The 26,926-nt window shown below is 42.1% G+C and overlaps 1 protein-coding gene across 2 annotated transcripts in view; it reads left to right on the top strand.

Annotated features, from left to right (window-relative positions):
• KCND2 (potassium voltage-gated channel subfamily D member 2) overlaps positions 1-26,926 on the top strand; it is a 501,119-nt gene that overhangs the window by 461,301 nt on the left and 12,892 nt on the right. For both annotated transcript variants that reach the window (XM_090042214.1, XM_090042213.1), the window contains exons 3-4: positions 9,694-9,856; positions 20,850-20,948. In XM_090042214.1, coding sequence (XP_089898340.1) covers positions 9,694-9,856; positions 20,850-20,948 — 262 coding nt within the window. The remainder of the gene's footprint in view (positions 1-9,693; positions 9,857-20,849; positions 20,949-26,926) is intronic.

The following is a 26,926-nucleotide window of genomic DNA, read 5'->3' as shown; positions in this document are numbered from 1 at the left end:
CAGGCCTCTGGAGCTCATTTTTCCAATCAATCAGTAACAGCTGAAGTTTGTTAAACTAGGGAACACAGTGTACTTCCTGTCTTTCTCCCTGTTCTTAGTGTGAAGTGTGAGGCATGAGACTGGCAGAGACCTTAGCAGTGTTTTGATGATATGGTTTATTCTGTTTTTGTACTATTTATGTTGCTGCCAGAGTAATGTCATCTGGAAGGAATGGCTGGAGTCCATTAATATATGGCTTTGTTACAAGTTTGCCAAAGGTGCTCAGACTTTAAGAGAGGGTGTATTTTTATGCAGCATAATTTCATTTTGAAAATGCTTACAGCATAGGGATCCTGAGAGGCTTAATTAATGCATGTAAGGCACTTTAAGTTCCTCCAATTAAATTTTTATTATTTAGTATTAATATTCTAATGAAAAAAATAAGCAGAAATGCTCCAAGTTATTTTCCTACATACGTATTATATTAAAGGGAAGGGTGACAAATATAAAATACCTTAGGAGTGACACGGATTAGGAATAGTCCAAAAATGGAATATAAATCATTATAGCTCTTGAGAGAAGGGAACTAGAGATCCCATACAGCCAAATGTATTGTTACTCATGTGTAGCTCCACTAAAATGTACCAGAGATTTGATTAAGGACTGCAAAAGTAAAAGGCAAATTTTCAAAGACACAAAAGACACCAAAATCCCATTGCCACCCTCCTGAGTGTTTATATCTTTTGAATATCTGCTTAGGGGCTGAAGATTAAGGAAGGTACTAGAGCGCTGATCAGCCACATTTTCTGGCAGTAGGCAAAGCTCCATGTTGCTAAAGTCACTATACTACTGAAGACCACCAAAGCCCCCTGGCTCTGTGGACTGGGTCCAAGGACTCTGCAAGCCACAGGTTGCTGACTCCTGTAGAGAATTCATATTTCAAAGGCAAACACCTAGGCACATGTTTACCTTGAACCTTGTAGGTAGTATCAGCTGAAGCCAGTATCTTGGCACTGCTCACGTGCTTCAAGTTAAACATGTGTTTTCAGGATCAGGACCAAGAAGTAATTCATTATTTTGATGATGACTATGATGATGATGATGACTCTGATAGCTTTGAAGCTCTGTTAGGTGCTTTCCGTACATAATGGAAGATGTGCTTCCAAACTAAAAGCATGTGATAGAAAGGCTTGATCTTGCACACAGATCTAGGTAGAAGGACTACTACAAGAGGTTCCATAGAGCTTATGACTATAGATTATTAGCATGGAAAAGTTTATATTCTGTCACAGGGAGGTTGAAAAGATAAAATCCATTATTGACACTGAAGCTATCAAATAGTATGATGTGGGCCACATAAGAACCTAAATAAGTACATGGCTCTCAAAATATGGCACCTTATAAGAGAGTGTCCACGGGGGAACAAAATGCACCATACCATTAGTCATCAAGTGCCTTTCAAGAGTACCATTTTTGCATATACAGTAATATCCAACTGTTTCTTTCACCCTAATTCTTCTTTCTATGTTTGTTTTACAATATTACACCTATATTTTGCCTATAATTGGTCTGAGGACAGATTTAAACAAAAAATAGTCAAAAATGGTTTCCATAGAACCAAAAATGTACAATACTTTTATCTCCTTAAACATTGTTACAAAGATAGCAGGTAGATATGTATTTTCTTTATGAGGCTACTCCACACAGTAATTATACTGTATTAGGTGGTATTTCACAGAGATACTGTATTGTAAATACTGATTTGTAATAACCTATCATATAGCATAGGAATCATGACAAAAACAACCCAATCTGTCAGCTATATTTTTGTTATTAGCTACCAGCCAGTGATGGAAAATACTGAGATTAATATTGTTCATTCCAAATACTACAGGGCTGAAACACAGGAATGATGGTGTTTAGAAATAATGCAATGTCATCTATTAATATCAATGCTAGTAATACACCTAATGGTTGTTTTAGTTTCATATAAAGCAGCACTTACCATTGTAAGTTACTACAATATATATATCACAAACCTAGCCCTCATCTTTCTGCTTGTTTCTGAATCTGGAAAAACTAGACAACATCCCGTGTGTGTGTGTGTGCGTGCGTGCATGCGTGCGTGCGTGCACGCACACACATGCATGTCTCTGGACACATTTGTGCATAAAAATCTTGTTGAATATTAGTAGTGGTCAAATAAATAATAGTTTCTATGAGCAGGACCCTTGGAAATGTTCTACTAAAGAAGGTAGGTTGTGTCAGACTTAGAGTGGAAAAGGTCAGTCATGTCATCTAATCATTTGGTGTTTTTTTCCTCCAAGTTCGTGTTTTCTTGACATAAAATGAAAGTCATTCCTGCATCAACAGTGTACCTATTGTACACTGTGTGAACTACAGAAGGAAAGGACATTAGAAAGGAGTAGTAATTCTTGTACTTGTTTTTTATGGTCTATTAATAATTATACAAGTAGGAATGTATCCTGCATTCATAAAAAGAACTTTAAAATTGTGAAAGCAGATACAATAATCTAGTTGTTACAATTAAAATATATTTCATAATAACCAGACATTATTTTATTACTATTAATGATTTTAGATATTAAAGCACTTTTCCCTGCTTCTCCCATTTTAGTTTAAATGAAAAAATAACATAATTTTGCCTTCCATTGACATAGAAGAGTATTAGCCCCAAATTATCCCCGATTTATGTACGGTGTCTTTTTCCTTTTACAAACTGAAATAGTCCCAGATGACAACTTGGAGAATGTTTAAATAGTAAACTCAAAACTGTTAGATCCTTAAGGCAACACAGTTGGAGTACATATACATGCTTAGAAATCCTAGTTAAACTTGTTACCAGTGGCATTTTAAATTATCTGCTGTAATATGCAATGTGGAAATAAATGACTAATTAGTGTCCACTTGCCAGCATTTAGTCACCAAGCAGTTTGGAAGCTCTAAGGAACAGCTCTACTGCAATTTACTGCACAATTTACTGTTACTCCTCAGACAAGGAGCCCATTTTGTAATTGTCAAACATAATTTGACATCTCTATTATATTATTTCATGTTTGGCATTTCTTGTTCTCTAGTCAAAACGGACCATTTCTATCCTTCACCGGGATATATTTGTTTGGTTTTTTATCTGGTTTTAAAATGAAAGTGTTTTTTTCTTATGGTGTATCTTGTTAGGCCAGAGTACTATTCTCAGCATCTCTATTAATTGAGATACTTGTTTATTCCTAAATGCATTACAGTATAAAGGCAAGGCTTAAATTAGGCAATCAGGAAGTAATAACACATCCCACATAGACCCCTTCCCACTTCAAGCTCTGCCCCCTAAGAAGAAGCAATAAGACTTAGATCAATGATGAGTTCACAGGTCAGGCTCTCCTCACATGTGGGTGAGCATTAATTCATGCCTTAAGGCTTTTCTTTGCATGCATAAGGGCTAGATGCAGAGAATGTTTTGTTTTGTATTGTTTGGGTGGGGGGGTTTTTTGGTTTGGTTTGGTTTTTTTAATACATTGGAGGCAGTGATCTAGCATGGGCAGAAATTGGTCCTTACTGCCTTTGCTTTAATCCAGTTCTATATGCAATAGCAGTCTTCCAAACATCTGTCAGAATGACTGTTTTTAGCTACTGCTGTAGCACCTAGAGAGTGTTTTTTAGAAATAAAATTAGGGGTGTGTAACCCAGGATTGTTTATTCTTCTCTCCCACCCCTCCCATGCAGATCACAGTATCTGTATAGTTGCCCATGACCACAAGAGACTGTATGCATGAAGCAGCTTGCAGGAGTGAGGCTTTAAGTCATAAGCCCTTCAGGACTGACCTATACTTTCCTTTATGTGGGCACAATGGCTAGCATCAAGTGGGCACCACTATGTTTTAATAAGAAAAAGTAGGCCATGGAAAAAAAATCTATCTACAAGAGAGGTGAAGGGGGTTGTTTTCTTTTTTTTGTTGTTTTTTTTTGTTTTTTTGTTTGTTTTGTTCTGACAGAAATCTAGCCAGCTAATGAAAATGAGGCAGTAAAAGGCCATTTATAGACATTATGCTTTTCCAGGTTTAATTCAGACTACAGCTGTCACTATATACATGTGAATGTCTGTAGTCCAAATTAAAATTGGCTGCAGTCTGAACTAATCATTGAATGAGAATTAAAGTTAATGCATACTAGGGCATCTTGAATTAGGCAATTTAAACTGTATTAATATGTACATACAACAGGTACCTAGGGCTTGCTGTTGCTCGTGCCCATCACCAGGTATAGCAAAAGATGCCCCTTGCCATCTCTACTGCAGAAGTGCAGAAATGCACAGAAACCTCCCTGATGGTCAATGATCATCTATTAACCCTTCATTCAGATTAAAATTTGATTCAAACTGTGTGATGCAAATCAGTTAACACAGCTTAGAAAATGGTGAGCATGTCTACAAACAGCTTTAGTGACTTGAGTTCTTTTGCTGACTATACAACAGACTCACTGTGCAATCATAGCCAGTCTTTCAGCCTTCTTGTGCATAACATGCCCTGCACAAATCATAACATTAATCATCTTTAGAAATATTTTAGGGATTGTGAATGAAGAGGGTGACATAATTGCAGAGAAAGTTTTTATTAAAAAACTTTGTACTTCAGAAATGTTAATCTCCGCCTGGAAGCTTCTGGGACAATACAGTGCACTACCAAATGCACTACCATATGGAGATGCAAGTTGAATTATCCTGTGTTGTACATTAAGAAAGTCTGTGAGCAGATCAGCCCCTGAGAGGAGGAAGTGCTTTTCATCATTTATGAGTGATCGTTCTGGTCAGTGCTTGGAACAGCATTCATGGGCTCTGAAGGGAGCCACGTCCATCACTACTCAGCAGAAGATAGGGTTATTGCAACATAGGGCTTTTCAAAGCAGTAAAAGCTGCAAAAAGAAATGTTTGTAACTCCACACAGAAGCTCTCTAGGTTAGAATAAAATTTAGAATAATGTATCTAATGCTTTGACTCTCACCTCAACAGCAGTATCTTGTATTACTGTATTACTTTTCCAGACCCATTAGGCTATTTTAAGATCTAGTCTAGGCTGCAGATTCATCATAATAATTAGTACTGTCATACAAACCAAGATATGTTTTTTTGCCTCCTACCACCCAGTTCTAGAGTCTACATGTATGTTTTGGTGGCTGGCTGGCTAAAGAAATAGCCAGGTGAACAGCTGTGTAAATTTTATTCTCTAGGCCTGTGCATGAGGCTACTAGTTAACTGTCATTACCCATAATAGAAGGAAGCACGTGAACCAATCCATGATCTTTTTATAGTAGAAACCAGGGGAGAGAAAGCATTAGAGCACTCTGAGAGCACAGGTCAACCAGGAAAAAGAAAGAACATCCCTTATGCACTAAAATTTAAGGCAGTGGATCTGGTTAAAACCTGAAGTCCAAACATCATACATTTCGTTATCAGTCTTGACTGAAAGAAGTTTCAATCAACATGAAGGACCATGAAAGGAAGAAAGGAACAAATCTTGTCATTCCTAAGCAACAGTAAGTTTGTTGCTCTATGTCCTGAAGCAAATGTGAAATCCTGATTTCTACAGAAGGGGGCTTCATTTCTACAAAGCATAGCTATATTATTTTTCACTATTTTTACACACCTAAGTCAGAAATAACTTTGCCTTTTAAAAGGAATTCTGTTGAGTGCATTTGAGTGTGGTTCTCTTCATTTACTATTATATACTTTTGTAATAATTTTCGTAAGACTGAAAAGAGAAACTAACTTTTCCTTTTCCGTGAATAAACCAGAAATCAGACAACAAACCCCAAATGATGTTATACTGTTACAGAGATATAATTCAATTGTGTTGAAGGGTGGGGTGTGTGAAGCCATATGAAAATGGTAAGGATTATCAGTTCATTTGGTTTCTAATGGTGTTTTATGCCCTCTAGTGGGTTTTGACATGATTACATTGATATTTTTAAATGTTGGCAATCTAAGCTGCTTGTTTTACAATATTTAGTCTCTGTAAAAATGCATATGCTGGACTTATTCATAACTATTATGCCTGACAAATCTCAAAGGTTGCCTATCACACTGTTTCATTTTTCCAGGGAGTTTCCTGCTGTAGCTTAAACTTTGTTTAGAATTTATTTTCATAGCAAACCTTGTGTTCTAAACACACATTCATTTACTAAGCAATAAAAAAAAGGAAAATTCGTATGATATCTTCCATCAGAGTGTGTGTGTGTGTGTGTGAGTGTGTGTGTGTGTGTGTACACACATGCACACACAAAAATATATATGTTATACAATTAGCTAGTGTTAATACAAATATGTATTTTGGATCATAATTGGAATTCATGTAAGTGTCTCCCTCATGCATTTTGATTATTAAGAGACCTTCTTCACTCACTTTAAGAAAGAATGGCAAAAGTAATGATTCTCTTGTAATTCAGTCTTCTGACTTCTCAGTACTGCACATGGAGATTTGCACAGCTTCTACCTTAGACCCAACATTTGGCTGTCTTGATTAGATTTTGAAGTAGGCATTTAAGTCAGCTTATGACAGATAGATACTCCATAGATACAGAGGGTCCATACAAACATCTGGGGAGGCTGAGGGAGATTAGACAGCAATAAAAATGGCTACCTATTCTAACATAGTTCAGCCAGGTGCAGACTTTACACTTAGATCTCTAGTTAGGTGAATCTACATGGGAACTGTACAGGAGTTTCAAGAAGGTTAAATTGATTTCAAAAAGGCTGACCCAATCTCCAAGGTAGTCTAACTTAGATCATTGACTGACTATTTTAGACCATTCTAACTGTCCTGCACTTCTGTACAGTTCCCAGCGTAGCTTCAAGGCCCCAGGGCTGCACTTTCCCTATCCATCCTCCTAGCACTGGGCTATTTTTAGCCCCTCACCCCACCCCTAGATGGACAGCCCCTCCCAGCCCAGCAAACCCCTCATCCTGCAAGCCACTCCTGGTGTCAGTTTTATCAATGTTCATCAGTGTTGGGAGCCAAGCAAATAAGTCAGGATGGGGGGTTGGTTTGTCATGGGGCTAAAAATATGAGGCAGTATCACCTGTCTCCAACCATCCTATACAAATCCATTGTCTAACCTATTAGTAAAACTACATAACCCTGACACAGCCACAAGACATAACACCCAAACTGCCCCAGGTAAAGCGGGAGGGGGGATGTCCAATTCTATTGTTTGCATTCAGTAACACATAATGGAAAGAAATATTTGGTCTGCAACTGGAATTTGGGAAACAATATTGTTGCCAGAATACAATCCAGGTCACTGTCCTGTAACAGATCAGGGCTAACCTTAAATAAGTAGCAATAGCCCAATTTTGTCACTAAAACAAGCAAAGAGTCTGACTACACATAGGAAGCTCACAAAAAAAAAAAAAAAGAGATGAAATACTGGAATGGCTAAATTAGAGCTATCAAGAATGTGGAGTATATTGTTAACATCAAGTGATCAGTGGATTAAATTACGTTTGGAAAATGGTGCAATGTTTCACCTTATCCAAGTAGAATTAAGAAAACCGAACTGAAATATTCTGAGAGGGGCTAGAATCTAGCCGCTAGATCTTGCTCTGGTCATTTCACAACAGACTGAGAACACCTTTACAAGCCAAACAATCCCAAACATTCATGTTAAACTTTTCATAATTTTTAGAATGATTATGAAGAAAATTTCTATGCCACACTGTTAAACTATGCCTGGATACTAAAGTATTAGAAGTCAGTTGGCCTAGAGTCTTTACTAGTCATAAAACACTTGCAGAATATTCACACAAACTTAAGTCTTATGTGTTCAGCTGGGTATACCATTTCGCAACCCAACAGCTGCAGACTAAAATGGAGCCACAACTGCCTTTTGACTGTTCAAAAAGTCCTGTTGGCAAGTAGGAGAGTTTACAGGTGCCCAGACATTTTGCAAATCAGGCTGCACATTTAGTTGTTTAATTATAGATTTAGGAACCTAATTGTACATATTTGTCTTGACAGTGACAGCCATGAATAAACATACATTTCAGTTTCTTTTCTATAAAAACTCCCTTGGTGTTTTTTGGTTTTGTTGTAGTGTGGAAATTGATGAAGATGATTTCAAATAAGTGTAAAATAAACCCTGAAGACACCTATACAGGATTCAAGGAACTTGGTGATAATGTAGGCTAGAACAACAGCGATTATTGGTTTAAGGTTAATTGTATTTATTTAATCAAAAAGAAATGCTTAGTAGCTTTACAAAACATAGCCAACTCATGTACAGGAAAAAATATACAATGGTATGGTTTTTGTTTCTATTAATAGAAACAAAAACATCTATCTGCAATTTTAAATTTTGCTGATCACATTTTTTTAATAACTCATGACATGCAAAAATACAAAATGCAATGGGTTTCCTCTAAAAATAAGTGCAGGTGGGCCGAGGAAAAGGTAAGTTTAGGACTGGAAAGGTGATTCATGCTTGCTAATCTGTTAGCAGTTGTAGTTCACAACATTAGTAATCTCTTCTTACTGTATATAGGACTGTGATGCCAGGGCGGTTGGGTAGCACTGGTCTCCAGAGGCATGAGTTCAGTCTCACACTGGACCCATGCTGAAGGCTGCTCCCAGTCAGCCCAGGTTATTCAGGCCAAGTCAAAGAGAATGATGCCAGCCACAGAGCTTACATCAGTCAGTGCCACTGACTATAGTATGCCTTAATCTCAGTACCTGATAGGCCATCAGAGAAATCCTTGACTCCTTTTTTTCTTACCCTATAAATTTAGGTCCCTCAGCCTCCTTCACAAAGTCGCACATAATCTGTCCCTGGAAAATGTCTTTGCCTCATTCCTACTGCTATCCCCTCCTGCCCCCAGCACCGTTCCAAACTTCTGTCCATTCATTCATCTCCCCCTCAGATCCAGAACTTCGTGGCAGCCTCAAAGAATCTCCCTCTCGTCACCTGTTCCACACCTCCTCCATCACACTTCCAATCCTACTTCAAACACAAGTTTATTCTCATCACAGCAAGTCCCAAACACTGCCTCTTCTGCAGTTTTATCCTGCATCTTGCTGAATGTTTAGTCTTGTGTTACATAGACTGTAAGATAAGACACATTCACTGCCTGAACAAGCCATGTTCTGTAATATGCTGTGCAAATTTACAATGCTATTCAACTGTGTAATAGTAATTAATAACCCAAACAAATTAAAAAGAAAATGGAACTTTAAGGGCAGTTTAGCTTTTTATTGAACACAGCAATACTCAGTTACACATTTCTGCTCTACACAGTACAGTAAACTATCAAGAACAGAGAACAAAGTCTTCATAATAAGCTGTCAGTAGCCCCTATCTACAAGCCCCAAAGTAATTCTAAGCATTGCTGCATTCCTCCAGACCTAGAAAAACAGTATCTGGCATTAAAAAGAGATGTACGCAAGCTCCAGAGACTCTGAGAATCGTCAAGGCTTGGGGTTTTTCTCTTTTCTTTTTTTTATGGCATAAAAGATCATTGAGATCCAACTCTAGGCACTGTATCAACATAAGCACTAAATTAAAAATGAAATTATGTACTTAAAAAGAGCATAGGAATGTGGACAAATGTATATGTGCATGAAACATCTATTTGTTAGAACAAGCAGCTAATTTGAGTTTAAAACTGACATGTTAACTTATGTTTTTAAATGTTTTGTTTTTCTAATCCAGGTATGGTGATATGGTGCCGAAGACAATAGTTGGGAAGATCTTTGGTTCGATATGTTCTTTGAGTGGGGTCTTAGTCATTGCTCTGCCTGTTCCTGTTATTGTCTCCAACTTCAGTCGTATCTACCACCAGAATCAACGAGCAGACAAGCGCAGGGCACAGAAGGTATGTTCTCACTTTTCTCTCACAATTTTGATTCAGTGCAGAATTCACAAAAGTTATGCTGTGCACCAAAATGAATGTAATTTATTAGTAGGAGAATTACTATTCACTAATCATGGCAGGTTCCTTAAGGAGCAGAGGTAGTTAACCATGTTAGTTTGAAGTTAGTCAGAAGACCGGGTAGATATGCACCTTTATAGCCTAACTAAATAAGATATATAGAGAATATAAGTTTGTCAATGCCAATTTACTCATTTTAAAGTAGTCTTTAATTTTTTTATGGAAAATTTATTCCTTTTTTCTTCATGCTAAGTCCACCCATCCATTACAATGGTATTTCAGTACACTTACAGCTTGGCTGCAAAACCAGGCCTGCCAGCCCCTGGCAACAGGAGATTGCCTAATGCACTGAAGCTCCTGACTCTTTTTGCCTCCACAGTGGCTGGAGTCTCAGCCAAATGTCTCTGCCATGGAGCTTTTCTGAAGAGAATTCACAAGTATCCATGACTCACTGTTTCCAAGGTTGGGAAATTCTTGCCAGAAAAAGTGGCTTCATCACTATATAGGCTCTTCAGAGGTAGCCAGTTCTGGGAGTAATCTTCTCTGTCTGCTCCATTGGTTATGAAAACTTTAGGTGGCATCAGACCAACAGAAATATATCAACAACCAAATATGAACTCTCATCTGAAACCCCAAATGTCTTATGATGCTTTCTTGAGGATGAAAGGGTGGACACTATTGTAATCATAGTTTTAAAAAAATAAGAAGCTTGACTACTTCTCTTCCCACCCTGCCCAGCTGCCCTTCAAAAAAACAAAAAAACAAAAAAACATCAGCAAGACTGTTTTCTGCAGGAGTGTGCTTCTTAGAGTCAGACACTGACAAATCAGTTCCAGGTTTAAAGAAGTGGGAAACTATGGGAAGCTGAAGCTATTTGAAGTCATCAGAAAAGTCATTTTATGATCCTAAGTTTTTGCCAGGCACTATAGAAAGGAGTACAGGCATGCAGTACACTAATATAGAATGTGGCAAGTTAAATTAGTCCATGAAATACAACAGGAGAAAATGCCTCCCTGCAAGTAGTAGCTTAAACAAGTGTAGTCAGTAGCTGCTGTCTGTTGCCTCAGAAACATTTGCAGATCTCCTACCAGTTCCAGTTCTTGCCAGGCTCTCAATAGAGCAAAAGCTTTGATTAAATGTGGTCACTGAGCATTGTCTGGGCAAGATACCTATGGAGATGTGCAAAAATTTGCCCATTGCCAGTCTCGGCAAACCATGGAAAGGTCATGACTTGAATGAAATCATCTATCATCCATTGCTCATCCTATCTGAAGCCTGAAAGAAGGGACAAACAGAACAGTGCTCCTCCTGGAACATGTAAATGAGTAGCTAGCAGGGGCTTTTCTTCAAAGCTTTCTCAATTTAGCGTCCTCAGACAATTATTAAGTTTTACAGATGGATGGCAGGTTTTTTCTTTTACTAACATCGATTACCATTTGATCTTGTATTTGCTTGCAGGTTCTCTCTGCAGGATCCAGGCAGCAATAATACTGGCTTTAGGGAAGAAGAAAGTTTACTTATTTTATCCTGGCAATTTTTCTGATCAGAATTCTATACAGAGAGAAAGCTGAAACAAACACAAGGAGTGCTGCTGTTCCTGGAGTATTTTAGATTCAGGGCATATAAACCTAAAAGGTGCTATGGAGGTTGAGGATAAATACAATCTGGTACAGTGTCACATCTCAGGAGATTAAAGATGATAAATGATGGTCATAATGAGGGAAAATAATGATGCCTGTGGTAACAGAAATCATTGGAGGCTGTTGGGAATTTAAATGCTATATACAAACCTGTTTCTGTGATCCAGACTTGATATGATAATTCTAGCTCTCACCTTCACGTGAAACTGTCTCATCTGTTGGCAGAGATCAGTTTAGGGAATGAGTACCAGAAAAAAGAGAACAACATCCAATCAACTGAAACACAATGAGCACTGCTCCTGCCACAGTTAACAGACCTCTTCTGGTTGCCACAGTCAGTATCTGCTGGGGTTTCCTTAATAAATTGCCGTGGTGATGAGCTATGGTAACATAGAGTTGGCAGGCACTAACCGTGATGCCGCAGCTATGACCTGTGCACTGCCAGGACTGTGCAGTACCCACCGGTACTGCACAGTTATTTATTACTTTCTAGAAAATGACTAGAAAATACGAAATGACTGCACAGTACCAACTGCGCAGTCAGGGGAACATGTAGATTTACCCAATAAGAAAGACAATTGGTCCTATTGCAAAGAGAATTTTCACCATCTGCATGTGCACTGCCCATACACCAAGCCTTACATGGAAGTCAGATTATCAAGGTGGCTCCTATACCTAGGAAGGGCTCACTCATGGTAAACCAGTTTGGTGGGCTTTCGACTAACCTCTTCTCATCGAGAGTTATTTGAATGATCCTGAGTATAGAAGTTGTCTTAACTGCCCCAAGCTGCAAAGCAGACTCAAAGACCTATTGTAAATGATCTGTAGACCTTATTATTTAAAGAAAGAACATTTCTTTAAATAAGCATGGTGTCACAGTGTAGAGTCCTAGGGGCAGTCATGATCTCCCCTAGTGCCCCCTACCATGCCAAATTTGCATTAAAGCACCCTCATTCTCGCCTACCACGTCTTGATCATTTATAAGTATAAGGAGGCTGCCTTTTGTCCCCTTGGACACAGTGCCCTGTTGTATCCTGACCTCTGTTCTGTATTGTGTGGCTGCAACTGCCCCTGTACCATGCCCCACAGGCGCTGCCCCCTTTGCATCAGGGCCTCCTCATGCCACCCCCTGCTCTGGGGTTACCGCAGCCTTGGGGCTTAGGTGGCCATAGCCATGCCTGGCCCCAAATCTCCTCCTTGGGGTCTCAAACCCCCTGCAGGGCTCAGGCAGCCTCAGCCTTACCTGGCCTCCGATTCTCTGCTCCCCTTCTCAGGGCTGGGGTCGGTGCACCCCCAAATGCTGCACCCCCTCTGGCACCAGGGTCTCCATGCTACCGTGGAGCACCTATGAGGCCTCCTCCAACCCCTAATAGCCTCACCCAGTCCTCCAGTTGTAAACAGTAAACCATCAACACAAACTCAAGCCCCTTGGCTACAACATTAACTAAGCCATCCAGCTATAACCACATTCACGCCTGTCACAGGGTGTCTCCCTGTCTCACCTTAACAACTGCCCATGCAGCCTGGCCTTTTCCTTTTCTCACTCCAACAGAGATCCCACCCCTATGGCTGCCGGCAGAGTTCTCCCTCTCTAGCCTCAGCCTAGGTTTATATATAGGTCAGGCCCTGCCTCCTTCCAGTCAGCTGACCCATAGCACTTGTCCCAGCAACCAGCACCTGTGCCTCTTTCTTACTACTCTGGCTGCCCTGGTAACTAGCAGCTAGGCTCCCCACTCACTGCTAGGGCTCTCTCTCCCTAGCTGTTTCTGCTCTAAGGAGCAGGGCACTTGCGTGCTCTGCGACACATGGATACACCTGATCCTGAGTATCATGGGTTGAGAGCTGAGCTACTAAGTAATGTTCTCTTTTTGGTGAACATGATGTTCTTCCCTAAATGTTCCCTGTATTCTATCCCTTTTTTGTATCCATAAAAACCCTGTGATATGTTTACTGCCTCTCAGCCAGTGAAACCTGAATGTAGCTCCTGCAGAGTCTATCAATACTGATTCCTAAATGGCCAGAGAAATCCATAATTGCCAACTTGCACAAACACTTTCTCAGAAGCTTTGCATGATGCTGTAATAAAATGTCTAGCAACCAGCAACCCAAAGAATTGATTTACATCAAAATTAAGTCTGGGTCTTTTATTTATATAGTATAATTTATCCTGAAGACTGGGTGATCTATTTTACTTACTGATTTTGCATGCTGTATCTGCTTGTCAATTTATTAATAGCTTTAGCTATTCCTGAAATACAACTAGCTCTAGGATAAAGTGCAACAACTTCTTAATGGCATCTAGCAAGTCAGGGCAGAGCATTTGTAATAGGGCACCATGCTGGCTAATACAAGATTTTAAAAAGTAAATGGGTTTTAACTTCAGTGGGGTTATAAGTATTTAACCTGCAGATTTTTTTTAATGCAGCCCAAAAGCATATAAACTTGTGCTTTAAGAGGAATAATTAATAGAACCTCCATCTCTCAAATGAAATAGGTAATATTTACAATTAGTGGATACGGAATTAATGCACTCAGAAATGTCTTAATTCTTGACATGGTAGCATTTGAGTGTCATTGTAACTGTGCTGGTACAGGAATTATTCAAGAGGCAAAGATTTTTTGGGGTAATATTTTTTATTGGACCAACTGCATAGTTGAGATAAAGTTAGCCAAGCTTGGGAAGGCAAAGCATTCTTCTTCAGGTTAATTCTTACCATGTTATTTACAAGTTCTATTAAAAAGATTATAAAAAAATAAAATGGTAAGGCTCTTATGATCTTCATTTCCAGATCTACAAATGGAAGAAAGTAAGAAGGAAATTTTTCTATACTGTTTGCATAATCTACATTATCATTAATCTAATATGAAATATTTGCAATAATTTGAAATTAATAAAGAAAATTACATTTGGTGTGGTTTACCCTTGGGCACACTTTAAAGCCCCAGGACAACGTAAAGGGGGCTTAGTAGAACCGAGAATTCAGGTCATTTGATTAATCTTGAGTCCACAAAAATATACTAAGACACTTCTATCTGTACATTAAAAGATCATGAAGATTCAAGACTCTGTACTACAGACTTTAAAGGCAGATAGAAAGATAGTAAATATGGTGGCCAGTACAATGGATATTAATGCTATTAAAGTCTTATTAAAATGAATGAAATCTCTCTCTCTCTCTCTCTCTCTCTTGTTCTCTCACACTCTCTCTCTCGCTCTAAATCTGATAGACCAAATTTCTGGTGAAATTTAAGACGCTTCCATGTGCTGGGATTCACATCATGAAATAACATTCATATTATTAAGTTTTGTGCTGGTGCTGCATCTCACAATTTGTAGAATATGTAGGCATGCGGGGAGGCTGCGGGGAGGCTGCTGCTGCTCCAATACACTGTAATTACAACATGTTGGAACAGACTCAATGAATCAAGTCTGCTGTAATGTGCTAATTAGCATGCTCCAGCCAGCTCCATGTCATGTGTATCAGCATCCCTGTGCTTCAAAATGGTGGCAGGAGCACTTTAACTAAAACTTGTTCAATGTGTTTTAGTTAAAGCACCCCCTCCAACATTTTGAAGCACAGGGAAGCCGATACACAAGATGCTGTGGGCCCTTTAATTAGAACAGCTCTTGGAGCCACTCTGATTAAAGCACACCACACCACACCACACCCCTGGAGCATGTGTAAAAATGCCCTCAGGGACTAGTCTACAAGTAGTAAAATCAAAGGTAGAAGAAAAGTAAAAATATTTCAGAGAGAAATGTGATTGATCACTATCATAACAGTGTCAAAACAAACTTCACATCATAGGGATCTGAGCTCAGCTGATGGTCCATTTGCTAGAAGGATTCAGATGGAAGATTACAGCAGAATGGTATTGGGTGGGCAAAAGAACTTCCAAAATTTTGCTATTTTGTCCTTGTTTTAGCAACTGCAAAACTCTCCATGTTCTTCCATTGCTGCAGCTGCTTTCACAAAATGTCAGCACTCCTCACTGGAGGAAGAGTGGAAAATCTTCAGGGCACAGTGGTGGTCCCAGAGACCCCTTCAGTCCTGTTTCTAAGGTCCTATGCCCTACTGCCAGAGAGCTTCATTTTCTCTCTTGGTTTTCCCACATTTTGATCCACAAAAGGAGAGAGTTTAGAAAGGCTTTGAATTGACTGAAAGTGGCATGAGTGAAGTCTTCTCTGCTGTACCTGAATAAGCACCCAGATGCCAGGTGCTAACAGGAAGAAATACAGCTTCTTTCACTCTGGTGACATACAAGAGTGACCGTTCTCTTCATGGTACCTCACTTAGTGGTGTAACTAGGACAGGGCAACCGGGACAGCTGCCCCGGCACTAACTTGGGAGGGATGGGAAGAAATGGCTACCACCACATCAACACAATTGTGGCAGAAGAAGCAGCAGCATGAGAAGTCACTGCTGCCCATGTGTGACAGGTGCCCCAGGTGGCCTGCCACACCATTATGCCACTGCCTCACTCAAAAAAACTAATTTATGTTAAATTGTGCCAGTGAATTCTATCAAATGCAGGTGACTCTGAACATCACTTCTAAACTTCCACACTATGTTATCAGCAGTGCATTGATAATTTTAACAACAAGTAGCAGGAGTAATTAATAGAGCAACCAGAAGTATTTACTGGATACAACTCCCGCTTAAGGCTACAGTTGAACAAAGCCTTGCCACTGTTTCTCCCACCAAAAAACGTGTTGGGCTGCAGAGGTATCTTCACAGTGTCCTAAGACTGGGGAAGTATGAAAAGCAGACAGTTCTTTCTTTTCTGTGAATTGACTGGCTTTTCAGGCATGTTTTTGAGGCCTCCACATTTTGTAGTAAACTGCCTCATGGGATCCCATTTCTGTGATCCATTCATTCATGTAACCCTCGCCTCTTTGTCTTGATCATTCAGAATACATGCTGTGTACTGCTGTGCTCAGCTTTTCATTGTTCAAGTCTTGTACTTGTTAACCCAACCTCTGTTAGGTTCTCAAACACTGGTCGCCAACCAAGATATATGTTGTTTCATGTGTCCCAGGAAGATTGAGCGGGTAGTCAATTGCCCTGGCAGAGATGGAACACAGATAAAGGATTGCTTTCTCTATTTTGGCCTCCTCAATCAAAGGTTGAATCAAAAGACTGTATTTGTTTTTGAAGATGTTTTCATGTTAGAGTGCTCTATACAAGCAATTCCCTCAAAGTACATTGCAATAAACTGATAGAACAGAAGCCTTGGCATTTAAAGTCTTTCTCTCAATCACCAGTGACACACAGTAGATGAGAGTTACTTTAAGTGGAGATTCTCTTGTCATGGTCTATATACCCATAAGTACATCTGAATATACCTATACTATCTTAAGGGGGCAAGACCTATAAAAATGTGTATGTAATTTCCCATCTTTTTTCTGCTTTCTTTATTTTTTTAATAGGATTTTTTTCTTCTTTTTACAAAGACACATGTGTGGAGGAAATAAGATCTAAGATTTTATTTAGGATTTCATCTGAACTAGTTCTGTAAACTTACAGAAGGAATTCTGTCCATGCTCTCACCCCACAATTCCAGCCTACTTCATGGGAAGTCCTTGCATAGTGTACAGCACTTACAATCCTTTTGCTGGCATGAGACTTTAGTAATTCCTTTCTGGGGAGGCTGGGGGAAAGGTGTATTACACATTTAGATTCAAAATGTGGTGCAAGTAATAAAAAGGCTACTATTCCCCACAAAGGGCTTGTCGCTAATCCATTGCAAGGAGCATTTTCTGGAGGTTAGAACACCAAAATGGAAGTCAGGATACCTGGGTTCTGGTTTTTATCACAGGCATGTTATTAAATCATGTTATCTTCTTCCTGAGTCCATGTCATGACAAGGTATTTAGCAGAATTTGCAGATTCTTTGGAATCTGATAGAGCCATGAATGCTTCTGCTACAGCCTCAAACAGATGATCACAGGGCTGGTAATTGTGCACCTTAGCACCAGTGCCTCCCAAATGACCACTCTACTTGTGAAAATTACTTAAATTCTATGACCTTGTGAATGTTCCCCTAATGAAAGGGGCATCATAATCCTTTCTTAACTCATAGGTCGGAAATGCCCAGTCATACATCCTAAGAAATTTATGATGTGAGGCCAGATCCTAACAAACCTCTAAGGTATATAATAAGGACTTAGGTGGCATTTAGGCACCTAAGCCACAAAGAATGAGTCTAATTGATCCTATTTGTCAGCCACAGAACTACTTATGTGTTCCTGTTTGGCTCTGAAAAAAACCCATAGAAATCTTGACTTGAGCTACTGTAGGTACCTCACTCCCATGTAAGCTTGCAGTCTAAAGCAGTGCTTGGAGGGCCTGAACCAGAGCTGTAATTTGCCAGGACTCCTCCAGAGTTTCTTTGCAGGCCATGGCTCTGGAGGATCTAGCAGTGGCCAGCAGCACAGGAGCAACTAGAGCTCGCTGCCCCTGAGCGGAGATGTCACCCTATTGCTTTGTCACTGACACTAATGCCAAACTACCAAAAAGCCACCCATTTTCTGAAGCGAAAAATTGGGATGGCATCTCCTCCCAGCAGCAGCTTCTATCCCTGACCTGCTGCTGTTCAACAGAACTATATTTCCCAGATTGCCCTTAATTCACTCACTCATGTTCTTGCACCACCATGCTGCTCTCCTGCTGGAGCTAAAGCCAGAAGGTCATGGGAAGAAGGGAAGCAGGAGTATGAGGAGTATGAAGTCCCTAAGGGAGCCTGCTCCATTCTGGGGCTCCCCTACTAGAGAGATTCAGGTCTCATGCCCCCCTCACCCATCCATCTATCCATTAATGACCTAAACTCTTGACTTGGTTCTTTATTCCTTAGGCTCACAACTAAGTGACTGCCTGTTCTTGCCCCATCACACCCTGACAGGACTCATACTCAGACCTGTGACTCTCTAGGGGTTGCCCTTACTGATGGACTGGGTTTTCAACAAGTTCCCTCCTGTTGAATTTGGGTCACTGTGCAGCCAAGTGTACAAGATTCATGGGGTCAAAGGGAAAAGAGTAAGCAAGTGGAAGTGTCACTTTGTAGCCTAGTGGATACAGCGGTCCCTGGAAAGGTGAAATCCTAGGTTCTGTCCTGGGGTGCCAGAAGTATTTTTGTATTGTAACTAGTGACTGCCTGATGTAAAATGTATAAATGGTACTGGCGGTAGGCCCAAGATGGAAAAATTGCACTCCCCCCATTTGCAGGGGAAGTGTCCTCTTCACTAGGCCACAGATACATTTCCTGTCTGGGGAGAACCTGAACATGGGGCTGCAGTGTACACTACAGGCCAGTCTGTGGCACCCAAGCCCACTTGGAAACTGTCTGCACTGCCTACTCTATGCTGTCTACTCTGGGCACATGTGGAGCAGGTGCTGCAGCCTGCGCTGGGGTTTATTTCTCAGCAGTGCTCCCAGGGCTTACTTTTAAGGTCAGTTGGGATCTGGCTATTAGTGATGCTTGCATGCTCCACGTAGTCTGATTTACTTTTGGAACAATTGTAGCAGCGGCAGAAAAAGTCTCTGAACCTGCAGGTCCATGCCATGTACTATAAAGCAGATCGCCTCCATAGTTCTTTTCAGTTTGCCTCATGGATTGGCTTGCTTTGCTTTGCTTTGCTGCAGAGAATAGTCCCTATTTTTACAACCATGACACTAAACATGCAGAAAAACATATTTTTTTGTCCTTCAAAACCAAATCATGATTAACTAGATTGGGAGAGGGTCAAGCATGTACTGATCCTGCTACTTCCTTCTGCGATGATTCTTCAAGGACTCCGTCATGTCACGCCAATAGGAGGGAGACAGTGGCTTTATTCAATAATGCCATATGAGAAAAAAGGGACAGAGATTTCTCTCCCTGTTTTCTGAAAATTTCCCTTCACTAATTGCTAAAACTGAAAATCCTTAATGCATTGAACCAGAACTTCACACTTGATTCTCAAGGTTCATCATTCTGGGTTCTACTGCAGTAATTCAAGATTGCTTATTTTAATCTAATTTTAAACCATTGCTTAAAGGTGTAGCAGTGCAGCTCCAGGGTGTGTGGGGCAGCGCTATACCCAGGGTGTGTGGGGCAGCGCCAGCTCCTACCGTACCGCTTGTAGAAATGCAACCAGCTGCCTCTGCAACAATAGATGCTTTTGTTTCATCTCAACACCCCCAACAAAGGGGTGTCCAGGGCCACTACCCTGGTTGCCCCCCTCAGTTAGGCTGCTGTCATTGTTTGATTCTTGGCCTTAGGAACCAGAAATCTAAGCAAATCTCAAACTCTCTTTCTCTGACATATGCAAAGAACTAGGCATAAAAATTGCTGCAGAATAATAGCCAAGACTCCACACTCTCCAAAAAGCCAACAAAATGAAAGATACTCTGCTGTTTGTTTTCTGTGTTACTGGTTTGAAGAGTCTTTTCTTTAAATACCAGGTTTCATCTGCAACATTGGCTTCCCATTGTTCAGTCTGCAGTAACTTAAAATGGCAATTTTAACTGAAATTTTTTTGAGCTTCCCTACTGTTTTCTTTCCACTGTCCTCCTTTCACAGACCCTCCATTAATGTGATGCAACCTACCTGCACAAACATGAGATAATCTCACATAGCTCTATCTCCCCCTCTCAGCCGTTTGCATTTTAAATTCATAAGATTAGGACAAATGGTGATCCATATTAAGTATCCTTAATGTCACAAGATATGTCAGACTCTTTACAGCGAGCAGAAAAGCACTAGCAAGGACATAGGAATTTAACAGCTATTCATAATGACATCTTTCTATATCCTTCTGTTACACATAGTTTTCTGAAAATTAGAATGATCTGAGGAACCGTGGAGGCACTTGATGGCTCACAGCAGTTGAAATGTCATGTTCTCTTGGATCATTGCCCTTCCTTTCAAGGAACTTTTAACTTAAGGCACAGGATTGGAGTAAACTGAGATAGAAGCAATATTTCTGAACCATAAGGCAGAAGAAATTACATAAACACAGGCACAGTAAATGGGAAAATAACTTGCTAATGTTGCAAAAATATGTATAGCCACTTCTCCAGAATCATTCTTCTTAGTTAATGCATGCAAACAAACAAAAACTTCCAGATAATTTGCATTTTAAATGGGAAAATTTTCTTGATTTGCTGCACCTGAATGACCAGTGTAAAGCAACCCTTTGGTAATTATGACATTAGTATTCATAAATGGCTGACTCCAATTAGCTGTTTGTATAAATAGAATAATGAATACAAACAGAAATGGCACTGTTTCTTTCTTTTGTTTCCTTTATGTAGAAAGCCAGGCTTGCCAGAATTCGTGCAGCAAAGAGTGGGAGTGCTAATGCTTACATGCAGAGCAAACGAAATGGCTTACTGAGTAACCAGCTGCAGCAGGTAATGTATTTATGTACTCCACCTCCAGAATATCTGCTTAATAACAGTGTAGCAGTAGTATATTCTATATGTCATCAAGAAAAGCCAATCTCACTCCGTAAGTAATATTACCCTTAGAAATAGATTAAGGAAGGATAAATTGAACAATTATTATTGCCTGAGGAAGATTACAAGATTTGTGACTCTCTGTAACATACTGAGGAAAAATGCTGGACAAAACCCCTGGGTTCAAACATTTCCTAAACTTTTACTAGATCCAATAAGGGACTCAGAGCCCAAGCCGATTGGATACTGTAAATGTGTAACAGAACTTAAGCAGAATTTGAGGTGGTATTCAGGCATCTAAATTCCAAAAAGAGATCCAGTTTGGCAGTTCTCCACAAGCCACAAAACTCAATGAGCACTAAGATTTGTGAGGTACCCCCATTTTAGACTGCAGAATACCTCGGGTGCCTAGACTTGATTTCTGGCCTTGCTTAGAAGCAATACAGTTTCATTAGATGGGCACCTAACTCCAGTGTAAGCAGTCTGGAGAAGCCCCTAAGTCCACAGAGGGACCCAATCTGTTAGCCCTGTTCCAAGCACACCTGCCACTGACACACACTGACAGAATTCACCTCTGCTTATGGGCAATAGCACCCACCTTTTTTTCAAGAGCACTCCTCCAGTAAATGGAAGACCTGGATTTAGACCCCCCTGCAACCCTGAGAGGACTCGAACCCACATCTCCCACTTCCTAAGGTAGTCCTTTCACCACTGACCTATAAAATAGACTATGTGAGTATATTCCGCACTTTCTTGTTAAATCTTGCCCATAGGACACGCATGAGCAACAAAGACATGGGGGCAGAGAGATGGCAGATAAGAGGTGGCTTGTCTCTTGAGCCTAGTGTTTACAGACCTCCCTAGGAGTGGAGAGTCCTGAGTACCAGTCATGGCTGCCAGAGTTATTGTTTTTAACCAATGATTGTCTAACAAATCCATAATGATTGGTAGCTGCAAGAGCTTTCTGTAGAGTTGCCAGTCCTGTATATCTGTGTTAAGTGTGCTCTGGACCTGGCCTCAAGGCCTCTTAGAAGATGTAAACAGAAAAAAGCACCCTAGGATCCACATGCAGAACCAAACACACAGACCAAAAAAACAACAAGATTTAAGCACAGAACCATAAACCCAGGACCCTATGACTATGACACAGACCCCAAATTCCAGAAATGAAAATGTACACCTGAACACCCCATGGCACAGGCCCCAGCATGGACCCACTTCCACATATGAACCAGTTCTGGCATTTCATATCCAGGGTAAGGGGCAGATAGACATGTATGGAAAGGTGACCCTGCCAAATTCAGGGCTTGTGGGGAGTCTGGCCAGCCTGACCATTGCCAACAAATACCTGAGTCACGTTAGCTCAAGGCATAGTGGGTATTGCTAGCAGAGTTGTTGGCAGCAAGTGGATGCCCCTCAAAAGTTGGGGTTTGAGGAGACATGGCCAGCTATACTCCAATCACTTTGGAGTGGAAAGTCACTGGGGCCCGAACCATTTGAGGTCAGAGGAAGCCATGTGCCAAGACCCACAACAACCCACCCCAACCTACATCCAGGATCTCAGCCAGATCCTCTCTCATCCTGTAATATCCAGACCCACCCACAGACACCCAGATCCCAGGGGTACCACCAAAGTCCATGGCACAGCCTACCCCATCTTTCTCCCTTACCTACAGCCAAGGGCAGAACTGTACCAATGAGGAAATGGGGGATCTCATTGCCTTTGGGGGTGAGGAGGAGACCCAGGAGCAGCTCCACAGCATGCACTGCAGCAAGGAGGTTTACAAGCAGATTGCCACAGAGCTGAGAGCATGGGGACATGACCAGAACTGGTCACAGTGCAGGGTCAAAACCAAATGGGTGGTGACCAGCTTCGAGTAGACTCACACCAATCAGACCCCTGGAGGCAGGGGGCACCATGCTCTTCCATAAGGAGCTATCCTGCATCCTCACAAGAGATAGGGCTGTCTGCACACCTATACTACCACTGGAAAGGAGTTGCAGCTGGTGAAAGGAGACCTGCAGCAGACAGTGCAGGGTGGGACTGGATGCACAGCAGCATCTCCCCAGCAAACACAGGGGAACCAGGAGATGCACTGCACCTGAAGCTGGACCTCAGCTCCTCCCTCAACCTGTTCCTCAATGGCAGGGCAATGGGCACCAAGGCAGAACCCAGGCAACAGCTCTGACAGCACAGTGATCAAAACATAGGACATGAACACCAATGCTGTGCCAATCACATCTCAGGTGACCTTGGGACAAGCACCTTGTCCCCAACAGATCACTGAATGTAGAGGAAGTTATGTGCCCAGAGACACCATTTCCCATGTCAGGGTCAAAGGTGTTCTGGTCCCTTTCCTCTAACAGTGCCCCAGGGTCCCTGCTACTGATGCAGAGACTGAATGCCAGGCCTCCTGGTTACGGTGCAGGGAACCAAAGAGCACCCCCTCCCATGCTTAGTTGTGTGGGGACACAAACAGCACCCACCTCTCCTCCCAATCCCAGTACTGATCCTGATGGTGCTGAGGCAGAACCTGCTGCCCAGGGAGGTGCAGGATTAATACTGCACTGCACAGACATGATGGGGACATGAGTGAAGAGGACAGGGACAGAGTGTCCCCTTGTGGCAGGGACCTGAGTGAAGAGGGCAGGGACAGAGTGCCCCCTTGGGGCAGGGACAGAGTATCATCAATATCCATTGATGAGAGCAAGGTGGTAGCAAGTCAATGGGGCCCCACCAGCTGTAGCCATCCTCCCTCCTATCCCATTGTGGCACATGGCCACTACTGAGTATCCTCGTGGTCAGAACCACCAACCATCCTGCTGTCGGCCAAAGCCCTGAAGAGAATATCTGGCGTGTGGCTAGAGAGAGTGGGAGACGGTATTATGTTTCCACCCTCTCTGGACAAAGCAACTGGCCCAGGGAGTTAATTGCTTAACCATTCATTCCACGCTGGCCAGATTGCAGCACTGCTCCCCCATTTTCTCTGTCAGTGACCTGAGATGTCCAGCCCACATCCTTGAACATTTTGCAACCCATCCCTGAACAAATTTGAAAACAAATCCAGCTTAGTCACATCACCCTCAAGGCCATTTTTATTCACTGAGAAGAGCTGGCAAATCACACCCCCAACACTGGGACAACATCAACACCCCTTCTACCCTGTCTCCCCTTCCACCTTGGTGGGAACCAAGGCCACCTCCTCCATTTACCTTCTTGTGAATTCTGCTCCCTGTTGTTCCCCGGCCAAACCCTAATTACACAGCTGTTCCAAGCACCCTCATAGAAGGCAGATGACTGAAGGATCCTGCATCCCCCACCGTGCCCTGAAAAGATGACCGAAAGAGTTTATTTATTCAGCACAGGGAAAGACTATGGGCAGTAGTGGGTGTTAGTGTTCTACACCCGCCATGCCATACTACAGAAACAGGTGACATATAGAAAGGTCAAGTCAGGGACATGTGAAAAGACAAAGTGATAAGAACTGTTGTAAGTCAGGGGCCAGAAAGGGTTATCCCTACCTCCTTCGCTGTGGAGGAAACAGAAGTTCCACAAGAGAAAGCAAACACAGCTGGACTGTGCTAAAGCAAGGTTGTTCCAAGGTCAGAATCCTGGTGAGGTTTGCAGGTATCATTTGGCTGTTTAGTCCTTAATGACATTGCAAAGTCTGTGGCTGGAAAGCAGCTCTGACTCTCATAGCAGGAGCAGTCACTGTAATGAATGGTCAAGATCCCTTGAAGCCCCAGTCCCTTCAAGGAAAGCATATTCCCCCCTCCTCCCTCTATTCTTGCGAGGACACATAGCACCCCTCTGGTGGTCTAGAACCCACTTCCCAAGGCTGAGGCTCAGTGGCTTGGGGCTTCTCACCTCCAAAGGCCCTCAAGCCCTAATCCTCCAGGGACCACCTCCCATCTGGGTGGCCTGGGAGATAATCCATCAGAGTTTCCCTGACCTGGACTCTCTGCCAGTTAGCCTGTCTTAGGAATGCATGTTCTGGGAAAGGCACACTATAGCTTGCCCCTGAGTTCTGCACTGTCTTGGTGCACTGGGTTTTGTTGGCATGCTGTGCCTCCTCTGCCTAAGCCTTGCTTAAGACTTCCTGCCTAGCCTTACAGATATTGTGCAGGACACAAGCAGTGGCATTAAGGAATGGCAGGTATGTACCGTGTTGAAAAAAAACAGATCCTCCATGTTGAAAAAAACAGTAGCCATGTTGAAGCACATGCTCAGATCCCTCCAGCTTGCCTTGAGGTTGCTGATGTGTGGAACTCATTGCCACCAGATGTTGTGAAGGCTGACAGTTTAGCAAGATGCAAAAAGGGCTTGGGCAGATTCTTGGATGAAAGGGGCATCAATAGTTATTGGGCATGGGAGTTAGGGACTCAGCCTCTGAATCAGAGCTTCTAGCCCTTAAATGCTGGAGGCTGCAAGTGACAGCAACAGTGGAAAAAACCCTGGTTATACCCAGTTCACTCTCCCTTTTAGCATCCATTCTCTGCCACTGTGTGCCAAAAGATACTTGTCAAGTTGGCCTATGGTCTGACCCAGTAAATGGCAGTTCTTATATTCTTATGCTATACCTGCTGAGGCAGCAGTGAAAGAGTTCTTGTTCGTGGTATAGGTTCACTGTACAAGACTTCATGAGCAAGGGAAGGAGGGCATAGGCCAGGTCCCCAGTGATGAGAGGTCAGATGAGAACTGCATCAAACTTGCTGCTGGGGGTCCTGGAGGTGTGGTATCTACTCTTCACCATCTAGAGGGGGGTGACATTGTGGGAACTGCCCACTCAGCTGGCAAAAATGCAGGTGAAGTGGCCATAGTGGCTGATGATGCACTGCAACATGACAAAACTCCCCTTGCAATTGATGAACTCCAAATCACCTTGGGGCAGGCACAGCTGGAAAAGCCCATCAGGGCAGAAGCCAGAAATTACCTCCTGAAGGCTGACAAGGTAGATGAAGCTGTTTGCCAAGATGTCCTAGATGACCCCACACACCACCCAGACCATCATTTTGGCCACAGTCTTGCCCATGCCAAACTGGTTGGTGATGTAGCATAGATTGTCAGGGGTGGTGAGCTTCCAGATGGTGATGGCGACGTGCTTTCTTGGAGTCAGGGATGGGCTTAGGCTGATGTCCGGCCACTCAGTGTGTGTGTGGGGGGGGGGGCGGGGGGCAGCTCAGCAATGATGTCCATGAAGTTCTGCAGCCCCTGTTCATCATCCCAGATGCCCAGGATGATATGCTCCCACTAGTTGTTGCTGTCCCCAAATCACCATTCAGTGGTCTGGAGGTGCTGCCATTGCACCCCAGAGTCAGTGGCATCTAGGGAAGGCCTTGGTTTTGTCAGCCAGGTGGAAGTAGTTGGCCAATTCCAGGGCACTTAGTGGCCATAGACTTAGAGTACAGTAAGAGGCCCCATGTAGGAACTAGGTGCCTTGTTCTAAGCTAAAAGATGTATGCCAGCATGATCATCTCCCAGGTTATCTGTACACTGACACATGTCCTGTGTTACAGCCTCCAGTAAGAGTTGCACAGGGAAACAAGAAGAATTATGTGCAAGTGACAGGGATCCATAGCAGGATGAGAGCAGAGAAAATGATGCACTTGCAAGTAACAAAAGAGGGCTCACGCTCAGGGTCTCTCCCTGGGAGCCACAAAATACAGAGGGAAGAAGGAAAGAGTTACTATGGGCAGAAGTTCCCTGGAAGGACAGTGTTTCCAGTGGCAGCCAACCAGATCAGGGTTGGCTTGCATGTTCAGTTGCTCTCAGCAATTTCTGGTAGACTTTCACCAGCACAAACTCCCTGCATGCTTCCTCCCCTGAATGCTTGCATGGTGCTCTATCAATAGGGGTTTAGGCTACTCAGACTAAACCATGAACCTTAGACCAGTTCATTTGAACACTTGTATGAACCCTGAAATAAACCAGA

The sequence above is a fragment of the Crocodylus siamensis genome, chromosome 4 (assembly GCF_052110815.1).
Source record: "Crocodylus siamensis isolate JL-2025a chromosome 4, ASM5211081v1, whole genome shotgun sequence".
NCBI lineage: Eukaryota > Metazoa > Chordata > Crocodylia > Crocodylidae > Crocodylus > Crocodylus siamensis.
This window is presented reverse-complemented; position numbering and strand designations above follow the sequence as displayed.